The following is a 12,107-nucleotide window of genomic DNA, read 5'->3' on the forward strand; positions in this document are numbered from 1 at the left end:
GTCAGGCAGAATATTTTATTGTCTTTGGAAATCATCTTCGTGAATATTTTAGGGGATTCCGATTAAATGTTTTTTATTTGATTCATTTATTAATTTAAAATTTTGGTTTGATGTAGTCAGCTTTGTTTCACTAAATTTATATTTTGTTGGTCAAAATGTTTGAATGAAAATATGTAGTCATGAGTAACAATCATTGTCAGAGTACTCGAATAGTTGGTTCGTTATATAGAAATTAATAGAAATCTATCACCGATAGACGCTTATAGAAGTCTACAAGTATTTATTATTATATTATTATTATTTGCTATTTTTGTAAATAGTTTGAAATTTTTTCTATCCGTAAAAATTTCTTTCCATTACGAATCATGTTAAAACGAATAATAAATATATCAAAAAATTGAACTCTATATTAGTAATAATACGTAAGCACTTAAACAAGAATAAAATACCAAAATCAAATCAAATCAACTCGAATTCACATATATATTTTCATAATGTATGATATAATATTAATAACAAAAGTTTTTATTTTTTCAGCTTAATTAAATTATTCAAACTGACACTCTTTGTACAGTTGGGTTGCTCTTGGATTAGAACAATAACTATAATACACATATTTTGCCTTGACAAGTTGATACATTTTTTGTTCTTTGGGGTTTAGTTGCCATCTATCAGCTTTGTTCCATAGAAAGGTTTGAGAGTCACAATGGCTTCCAAAAGGACAGCCAAGAATGGCAAAACCTTTGTAATTTGCTTGAAATGGTGCTTGAGACCAATCCACTTTCTTCCCACCTGATGCCCATTCTTCTCCATTCCAAATGCTTCCCAACACAAACATTCCTTTTGATGGATATCTTCCCCCAATTGCTGAGTAGTTTTTTAACACCCTTATTGGCATTCCATCTATAAACAACCTGAAATTCTCATTTGATTGAAAAAAAAAGTCTCATTATTAGAGGGTTTTGTATAATAGGGTTTCTATACATTATTCACAAATGGATGCAATTAAACAATGAACTTGTTTAGATTGGCTTTAGTGAGAAGAATGATTTTGAACACTTAGGCTTTGTTTGATAACGATTTTGATTCTGGTTTTTTGTTTTTGATATTTCTACTTAGTTTTAAGTAGTGTTTATGAGCTTGACTTTAAATAATTTAATGATTACCAAATGGGAGGTCTTAAAAAGTCAAATCCACACATTTTTCTTAGAAAAGAGAGGTATTCCCACATAAAATTGATAAATAATTAAAGAAGAAGAAAACCTCGGTGCTCCCTTGGTGGCACCTACTTTGGCGCATCCTAAGGGATTACTCAATAAAATTCAGACACATGGCAAAAAATCTTTTTTTAAATCAAAGTATTTTATTTAATATTTTTTTTCTTTATGGGTAAGAAAATGGGATGTACATGGTTAGGTACAACTAATCATTACTCATCGAAGATGGTGTCTTGGAGATTGGTTATAACTTCAATCTTGGCTCCCAAACAAGTCCCTAGTGCTAAAAAGCATATGATATATAACCAAGGTACAATTCATGCTACAAGGACTACTTGAAGAAAGATGTCAAAATTATCTACCTTATATACATGCCTTTCTAAATTGACGACAAAAACGGAGTTGCATTTAATGCATCTTAACTTTCTTTATGAAAAGCTCAAGATGAAGTATAGCCATTTAAGGAACTTAAGTTCAATTCAAGTCGTAATAAATAAACTTAAGTTCAAGTTAAGTTGCTTTGAATGAACTCAATTAAAACTATAAGACTAAAACTTAATCGTTAATAAAATAATCTCGAAACGTTCTTTGTCGTTAACTCTACATATCATTTATTTTCTTCTAAAAATTGAACAAAAAAATCTATGTATGATTAATATGTTATGATGGAGATAACTTACACAATTTGATGGGAATTCCAAAGAATTGCATAGTCATGAAAAGTTAAGGTTGGGTCAAACCATAAATGTAATCTTTGCTCTCTTCCTCCATTGTCATTTGCAAAAATATTAGTTTGAAGAACATATTGTGGCCCATCTGTCCCCAAGAACTCAAAATCAATCTCATCATGAGCTCCACCATTGTTGTCTGGGCTTGAATGTAACTGCACATCGTTGTGTACCATATTCATAATTTTTTCAACGATAATAGCAATTGATAGCATTTTTAGAAATAATAATCAAGTGTATAACATCATTTTTTTTAAAATTGCAAATATAGACAAGTCTATCACGATAGACTTCTATGGTTAAGTCTATCGGCAATGAACTTCTATCGTTTATAGACTCTTACTAGTGATATGGTCTATCACTAATATGGTCTATCATTGATAGACTATTTAAATTTGGCCATATTTGTAATTTTTATTTTACATTATATCTACTAATACTTTGGGTCTAATGACTATATTTGCAACTGTCCCTTTTTTCAATATACGCTAACATTTTCTCTTTCAAATTATACTTTTTAGTCCTTATGATTTTTAGAAAAATTAGAATTTAGTTCATATAATTCGATACAATTCTTATACATTATATTCCTTGCGGTATGATCTATTTATTTGGATTTAAGCAAACAATAAGGACGATTTCAGAGATACTATCTAGAGGCATTTGCAAATATAGCAATCAAGCCAAAAGTATTATTAAATATAGCACAAAGCAAAAAGAATTTACAAATATAGAATAATTTAAATCAAGTTCTAAAAATCTATCATTGATAGATCATATTATTAATAGGATTTATTCGCGATACAATTGATCACTAATAGGAGTCTATCAGTGATAAAATCTACCACCAGATAGATTTTACTATATTTGCAATCCTTTAAAAATTTTGCTATACAGTTACTTATTATACCTAAACCCTAGGTTGTTAACCATTTTGTTTTTAGTTTTTGTTTTTGAAAATTAAGTTTATAAACACTACTTCCACCTCCAATTTCTTCATTTGTTATTTGCTTTTTATCAATAGTTTAGAAAACGAAGCAAAATTTTGAAAACTAAGAAATAGTAGATTTTAAAAAGTTTTTTATTTTTTTTAAATTAGGCTACGAATTCAACCATTGTACTTAAAAAAAATTCAAATCGTTATATAAAAAATGATATGGTTATCAAACAAGAGATAAATATTCAACTCATTGCAATTATCCTATTATCAAAATATAAGGATTCGATTCTAATTTCAAATATAAAAAGAAAATCAAACTATACAAACCATATTTTTGGTGAATGTCAAAAAATAGTGAACGGTTAAAATGATTAGACATAAGTTATAGAGGAAAAAGAAGTAATGAAATAAATAAATAAATAAAATCTTACATAAAAAGTAGTGATGACTCCAGGAGAATGTCTGGAAGGCAGCTTTAATTTAATGTTAAAATATCCTGAACCATATCCAATCTTCGACTTGAATCCAGCTCCTTTATTTTGTTTAACCAAAAATAATACACGTCATTTAGTTATACATGTAATAGTTATTAATTCATTAACTCCTATTTAATAAATTATATCTTTAAAATAACATTATATAAATTTAAAAACTCAAGTAATTATGAATTATGATCCATAACACTACAAAAATCTTCTGACTCAACCAATGTTGGCTTCATTAGGAATCAAATGAAGTAAAGTTTTTTTTTTCCTTTTTTTTTTTGTAATTTGACACAAATTGTAAAAGTGTTAGGGGTTAAAATCCTATTTTCCAAAAAAAAAATTCACCCGTAGAAAAAAAAAATCAAATTATTTATAAAATAGCGAAACGATACTAATAAACACTAATAGACTTCTATCAGCATCTATCGCATAGTATCTATGATAGATTTCTATCCGTTTGTATTACTGATAGACATTGATAGACTTTCATCAACTTCTATTAACTTCTATCGAATAAGATTAAATTTTACTATTTTGTATATAAATTCTCTTATTTTTCTATTTTTGAAAATTCTCCTACTTTCAACTCAATACTTTAAATTTTGTTTGAATTTAAACCATTACTTTTAATAAATCTTAAAATTAATATTTAGGTTAAATAATAATAATAGTTTTTATGGAAGAAACTACAACATATGAATACGTTTTCAAAATATGCCGTAAAAATATTAATATAAAATAAAATAACTATTTTAAAAAAGTGAAAAATAAACTAATAGTAGAGAGACTAAATTTAAAGTACGGAAACTAAAATTGGTAAATTGAGAATACGTAAACTAAAATGGGACAAATTTCAAAGTATAAAGACCAAAATAATATATATTAACTAGTAGTAATGGTCAAAGACATTTTAATAGAGATTAACTAAATTATAACAATCAATTAAATATTTTAGAATGAGACCTGAAGCTCGATCAAGTGAAAGTTGAACTTCTGATCCTCCAGCTAGCGGCCAGAAATGATCTTGACCGTAGGTAACAACATAGTTTTGATCAAACTTAACTTCTTGACAAACAACGTTATTCATCACAAAATTTATAATCACAAGAAAAATAAAGAAAGGGAAGTAGCTATTGATTCCATAAAATCCCATAATTCTTCTGTATAAATTATGAAATTTCTGATTCAATTCAATTTCAATACAGAAATCAAATTCCTCTTGTAGCTATTTATAATGTATAACATATTTAATTCCCAATGTGGCAGTTTTTACTGATCATTCCAAGGCAAAACACAACTTACTAATACTCCAACAGTTAACAAATTACATTTATTGTTCACCATAAATTTAGATGCATGAAAATAAAAAGGTACATTTTGTTTTCCATATCACCTCAAATGAATTTATAGGTATTCAAATTTATAACTTTTAAGACCGACGTTACAACTATTTTACCATTCTTGCCCATGGAATGAGATGGTCATCTCATCTTTTCAATATGGGATTCTTAATATGTCCGGTCAAAATAGTGCCTCATCTTTAAACCAAATAATTGTTTGAGCTTCATGCGCTGTAATACTATATTAGATAACATGGACTCCGTCTCAAAACTAAATGACAATAGCTGGAGTAATTCATATATATCATTTAAAGATGGTAAGGTCTCTTCATCTTTCCATATGTCGGATTCTTACCAAAAAAGTGATTAGACATAATATGAAAGCTAATAAAGCCTACAACTACACATGGGCTAGAACCCAGATGAACCCATATTTTTTAACTCATTTTTCTATCGACACAATTCTAGAAATTCAAATTTCCGACTGTGGGGTAATACAAAGGATCTAAACTATTGAAAGTATAGTCAAACATTTCGTAGCTCTCAATTAGTTCATTTTCACTAATCAAATGTACTTTTTAATTAGAGTGCATTTGGCGTGCATAGTTAGATTGAGTTGAATTGGTAGTAATTGTTTGTGGATAATAATTGTTTGTATTTTAGGTGCAAAATTGAGCTAAGTTGATAATAATTGTATGTATCTAGGGTGCAAAATTGAGTTAGGTTGAGTTATAGATATATGGTGAAGTTTTTTTTAACTTAAACAAGGATACATTTTATGGGGTTTTTTTTATGTTTTTTGTTTTTGTGTTTGTTTTTTGTTTAACTTTTTGTTCCACCGTTCAACTACATACATACTTTTGTAAATTCTTAACACTCATTTGACATGTGATGTCATACAATTTTCTACCTGTAACTATTGCACTTAATAATAAGCTTATATTTAATTGCAGGACCCAAAGAAAGTAATGACCCAAAAGAGAAGAAAAGAAGGATGTTTGATGTGTGAATTTGATAAGGCCACATAGCAGGTTTTTCTATCACAGTTGCAGATGGGATTCTTCTTCTTTTCACTTTTCATTCATTCGTGTAAGAAAAGAAGGATGTTCTCAGAACTCTCTCTAATGGAGTATCTCACATGTGAAGAAAAATCTTTGCATGCATATAAAGGATGAAGGAAAAGAAGGAGAAGAAGAATTTATAGTGGTTCGGCAGCTATGGCTTACATCCACAGTGAAGTTGGGAGCAATTTTATTTGGGGATCAATCTTGAAGAAGATACAGAAAGATAAGTCTCTCTAACTCTAATTGCATTCTCATAGCTCTTTAGTTTGAAAATGGAGCTTTATATAGAAGGAGAATGAATTAATTACATGTTTAGTTATGCTTTTGTTTTCTTACAGGTTGCTTTCACAGCTTGATTCAGTCTTCTAACTTCAACAATCTCCACCTTGAAAATATCTATAAGAATGTAATTGCTCCCTCTTTTATGTTGTTCATAATTTTTCAGGTAAGTCGAAGCCTATGAGCTTCAAGCACTTCAGAAATTTGAGCTAGGATGTGGGCTTCGTTAGGATGTCTGTTGCATTGTCATTGTTATGAATTTTTAAAATTTGATTTTTCCATTTTCTATTTGATTCCTCGTGGAGTGATATTATATATCTATGTGTTGTATCTTGTTGTGATATTGAGAGTTTTTTTATCGATGAGTGGTACTTTGATTATCACAAAATATTGTTATACTGTTCTGATTAATGCCAAAGTCTTGTAATAATCCTTTCAACCATAGAGCTTCTTTGACTACCTCGAATAAGGCTATAAACTCTGCTTTTGTTGTTGATAGGGCAACAACAGACTGAAGAGTGGCCTTCCAACTCAGTAGATTCTATCCTAGTAGGAAGAAATATCATGATAGTGATCTTCTTTTATCTAAATTGCCTACATCATCTACATCAACATAGCCAATTAGTATAGGATTATTAGAGTCACACCTTTTATAGATGAGTCTGTCTCTTTTTGTGCCTTTTAAGTATCTAAGAATCCAATTAGTAGCTTCCCAGTACCTTCTCTCTGGATTGGCCATATAACAGCTGACAAGACTAGCTCCATAGGCTATGTCTGTTCTAGTTGAAATCATCAAGTACATTAGGTTTCCCACTGCATGGGAATAAGGAACTTTAGACATAGAGTCTGAGTGCTCAGTTTCATTCTCTTTAGGTGAGTTTGTTGTATAAAGTTTGAACGGATGAGCTATAGGTGTGGTAACTAGTTTAGTCCCTTCTCTATTAGATTTCTTCAAAACATTCTCATAATAGTTATGTTGACTAACGGATAGTTCGTTCTTGTTTCTATTTCTGACAATTTCAACTCCAAGAATCTTTTTAGATTCTCCCAAATCATTCACTTCAAATTCCTTTCTAAGCATTGTTTTAACTTTATTCAAGTCACTTTTAAAACTCTCTACAAGGAGCATATCATCTACATATAGTAAAAAGTAGACTTTATTTTTAAGAAAATTTGAATTGATAAAGACAGAACTATCATAGTTACTTTTCATGAATCGAATCTTTAGGATGAACTCAATCATCGAATCTTTGGTACCAACACCTACAAGCTTGTTTCAACCCATAGATTGATTTATGTAGTTTACAAACTAGATCTTCATTGTCCTGTTTAATGTAGCTTAAGGGTTGCTTCATATAGATTTTTTCTATTAGAAAACCATATTGGAATGCAATTTTAACATCCAACTGGTCAAGCTTTAAATTATTTTGAGCTACCAGGACAATAGTATTCCAATGGAGGTTTTTTTAACTACATGGGACAAAATCTTTGTGCAGTCTATTCCCTTCTTTTGTGAGGAACCCTTAGCTACAAGCCTTGCTTTGAATCTAGGTTTTTCATATTGGGGTTGATGTCCTAAATCTCATGGGTTCTATAGTTTGTAATTGTAATGTACAAACAGTTTATTTGTTTAATAAAAAATGAGCTATTTTATTTTACATTTAGTACTATTAACCCACAAAACCAATAAACTAACATCCAAGGTTATCTTCTGTAGCTTAAACATGTATGTAGAGACATAAAGATGGATCATGTTTAAGTGATAACCTAAATGATCTATAGTAGATGGATAAGGCTGGGTACCTTATCCTGGTGATACTACGAATATGACATGCTTCGTAGATGTTACAATTGTTGTAAAATTCTACAAATGATTTGTTCCTGATCATTCAATAGAGACATTTGAGTAGGGGTGTTCTATACAAAAGAGTTTGTATAAGACTGGACCACAAAATGAATAGTCTCATTATATAACGTTGTAACAATAGAGACTTACATTTCACCAGGATGACCAAAGGTGACATGACCTGAATCCTGAGTGAAGTGTGAACTCCTGCCCATAAAGGCGGTCCTTTGATATGCATGAGTGAGAGTGGCCAAGTCACCGACTCAATATGTCTATCATTTTGGAGATTCATCTGATTGGGGAGCTGGGAACACAGCTTCATAAGATGGAATTCACTCATTTCCTAATATCGGGGTAAGTAGATAAATTGCTCTCTTAAGAACTAATTTTAGGGTTTAAACAATGTAGCACCACACCCTCTCTTTCCCCGAGAGGAGTTTGATCATGGTTGGACTTTGACTTATTATTCATTAGAGAGATCAGTGACATTTAAGGAGTTAGATGTAATTATAGGAGCAAAATAGTAATTTTGGCCCAACATTACTTACAAGCAAGTTGTAAACGGTCATCGCATTGTTGACTGGTTATATCCAGTGGACACAAAAATATATTTTTAGTGCGAAGAGTATAACTGTTGGTCTTTAGTGGAGTGATAAAAAATTAATGGATGTTGAGTAATTTAATTAAAAAAGTTTAATTAATTATTCAAGTATCATTGAAGCTTCAATCTACATGTCCATAAGGTTCTCTATGTAGCTCAACTGAGATTATTAAGAATTAATTTTGGATTAATTTGAATTGTTCAAATTAATTGAAGGATTGATTATATATGATATAATTAATTTAAATTAATTATATGTGATATAGTTATTATAATATATTTGATACATTATTATCAGAGAAAATAAATATTTGAATATAATTCAAATACTAATTATATGGATTAGATTCATATAATTAAATTTAATATAAATTTGGTTTATTTAAATACCATGAATGATTGAGAGAATTCAAACTACAGGTTATATTTTATTTGATACAATATAAAACTATAAGTTATATGTTGTATTCGATATAACATATAGTTTAATATATATTATAAGATAAGTTGGTTATCATATATATATATATTAAATTTTATTTATTAAATTATTTTGAACTTAATTAAGGAGGGAGTTGTAACTCCCTCCCCTTATTTTCTCTCATTATTATTCGTGGGAGTTATAGATTTTACGATTACTTCTTTATCTTCTTCACAGAAGTTTATCACAAAGTATCTGTGAGATTTTGGTCTCAGAAGAAGTCTCTAAAAAAAATATTCCTCTCTTCAAAATCCCCCCTCTCCCAAAGTCACAGAGCCCGCAACTCCTGTTAACTCTTAGCCCCCAAGGAGAATATAGAAGGCTCACTTGTGATGGTGTCCATATTGCGGTTTGATTTTGTTCGAAATTCCAAGAGGAAGGTTCATGACCGGATTGAGGAGGATTACTGTGAAGAATTCGTTCTTCAAAGGTTAGTATAATCCAAACCATAATTCCCTTCTCTGTTTAATTGTAAAGCATGTTGTAAAATTCCTTTGATATGCATAACGTTTTTCTATAATTTTAATTCTTTGGGAAATTTACTATTGGGACACGATCCACGCTTCCGCATCGGACCTCGTAGTCCTTCAATCGGTATCGGAGGCGTTCTAGGTCCCAATTTTCATAAAAATTCGTTTAATGGTGGGTTGCATTATTCAACTGCGTTTCATGTTAATGAATGTATGATCTTGCAATTATGGATGCTTTGGGATTGGACTGTGTAGAATTTACTATTTTATTTTACAAATTTGTTTGTCAGGGCCAGTTGTTTTGCTCATTAATATGCAATCAAGTTTGCGTGACTTTTTTTATGACTTTCTGAAGAAAACAAGGCCCAAATCGGAGCAAATTTAATGGAGATCGTGATTGTACTGTAGGCAACTGTACAATAGCATTGAAACGTTGTGCCATATCATTGCAACACTACGAAGAGGCGGATGGAAAGATTTTTCCGTACCATTGCAATGTTCCAAGACGGAAAAATGATGTGGCTCAATTCGTGGTTCGGCCGGTTTGCGTCTAGTTCGCTTGGTTCGAGTGGTTCGCGGCTTGGTTTGAGTTTTTTGTTCGATTCAACAATTTTTTGTCGTAATAGTTAGTTTTTGATTAATTAAATTAATAAAAATTTTATATTACTTTAATTAATTGTTTAGGAGTCCAATCCCTATACATATATTGTTCTTTAAATTATGCATTTGATGTATAGTTTATTTTTATTTGATATGCCATATAGAAAATCCCACCATGGGTTATGCATTTAATCATGCATCATGAATATTATAAATGTTATAATATAGTTGTTTGATTTAATTTTATAGCATGCTCATGTATCATATAATATAAATGTTCTAATATATATTTACATGCATTCTTCGATTAGGCTACCACCCGAGGCTTGGTTTAGCTAAGGATGGGATTTGTTACCCGATGAGTCTCCCTACCCTATTAGGCACCTTGAGTCGTCAGTGATGGTCAGTCACTCGGAGGATTTTCTCGACCGTCCTGAACTAACCGGAATGCAACGATGAAAAGCAAAGGCACCTTGAGTCATCAGTGATGGTCAATCACTCGGAGGATTTTCTCAACCAGCCTGAACTAACCGGAATGCAGCATGAAAGGCAAAGACTAGTGTTTAGCATATGGCTAAGAGAAGACGGGGTTGTCTCTGTTACAATCGTTTATAGTCCTTGTCCTGACTTTCCTGAAAATGCTTAGTGTTTAATGACATTATTATGCATCATTACATTATAATTGTTATAATATATAGTTAACATTTTTTTATAAATGTCATTATAAATTTCATTACTTTATTATATAAATGTTATGTATGTTGAGTAATGAAATGAGAATTGCATGAAGCATGTCATTAATTTAAGTAATTTTATAATTTTCATAATTTTTCCTGTGTATGATATCAAATACAATGTATGGTTTTAATTTATTTCATTTATTTTATAACCGTTATATTTAAATGAAATTAGAAATTAAAATCAATAATACAGAGTTGCTTGTTAATTTAGGTTAAAATCATCTTTTTAAATAGTTTAAAATATGATTAACATAAACTTAAGATTACAATATTTCTAATGTAATTAGAAATTAGTTTTAATCTTTTTAATCATTTTAATAGGATTAAATTGGTTTTAATAAAATATTAAAATTGTAGCAAAATATCTATAAGAGACCTTTGTCTAAGGCTAGTTCTGTCTAAACTGGGGTATTTAAGTTGATGGAAACGGAACACTCCTACCTGGGAACTGACCTGGAAGGTGAAATAGATAAATTTATTACAAGCATGCAATTGTTGATTAAAGTTTGTTAGAATGTTTAATGAACATTAATCAAAATTGTTTAACTATGTAAAATAAGTGTTACTTTTGGGCAATCTTAAACAACCACTTAGTCTAAGAAATAGCCATATTTTTCTAAGTTAAATTAACCCTAGGTAAAACATTCAGTGGGAGGAAAATGGAGTTTTCCTTTTCACGTTTCTCCCTTATCATTCACACCGTGAGACCTATACTCGACCTTAAGGCACCTTTGATTTTGTCCCCCTGCGAGTGGTGTTTATATAACCGAAGTGTAGGAAAGGAAGCACCAAGAAGAAAAGCCCATTAATAACTAAGAACCATCGAGTTATTGAAAAGAAAAGAAGACTCCAGTGCCTTAGGTCAATACCAAGGTGAATGGAGAGAGTGTTTATAGTAAGTGGAAGCAGGACGTGTGTCAACACATCCATCGTACTCTCTCATTAGTTTGTAGTAAATATTCATGCTCAGCCTCGAGGCACCTTTGTTTGTGTCCCTCTACAGATGACATTTACATGACTCTTTACTCAAACTCCAAAAATGGATACGGTTGCTTTAGTTTTTGCCTAGTCAGTTTTTCCTTATGGTTGGCTCATTGGGGTAAAACTCTAGAATCTAAAATGAGGGGTTACACTAAAAATAAAATGTTAAGCTAGTTAATAATTTCTGGACCAAACAATGGTGACTAATATTTACAAGAACAAAGAGTTGTTCTATATATTGGTTGAGACGGTCTAATTTCAGTGAAGGGGTACTTAATCACCCTACAGTAGATCTTACCCCGCCTCACTGAAACATCATTGTAAAATAAATGTCA

The 12,107-nt window shown here is 30.5% G+C and overlaps 1 protein-coding gene across 1 annotated transcript; it reads right to left on the reverse strand.

Moving 5' to 3' along the window:
* Positions 1 to 547: 547 nt before the first annotated feature.
* On the reverse strand, positions 548 to 4,546 carry LOC120069835 (xyloglucan endotransglucosylase/hydrolase protein 2-like). Its single transcript, XM_090311064.1, has 4 exons — positions 4,334 to 4,546; positions 3,317 to 3,417; positions 1,898 to 2,100; positions 548 to 914 (listed from the first exon to the last, which is right to left on the reverse strand). Exons 1-4 carry the CDS (start codon positions 4,521 to 4,523, stop codon positions 548 to 550), a joined length of 861 nt encoding a protein of 286 aa, XP_090167190.1. The 5' UTR covers positions 4,524 to 4,546.
* Positions 4,547 to 12,107: the final 7,561 nt, after the last annotated feature.

The sequence above is a fragment of the Benincasa hispida genome, chromosome 2, assembly GCF_027475165.1.
Source record: "Benincasa hispida cultivar pf3 chromosome 2, pf3_genome.v1.1, whole genome shotgun sequence".
Classification (NCBI taxonomy): domain Eukaryota; kingdom Viridiplantae; phylum Streptophyta; class Magnoliopsida; order Cucurbitales; family Cucurbitaceae; genus Benincasa; species Benincasa hispida.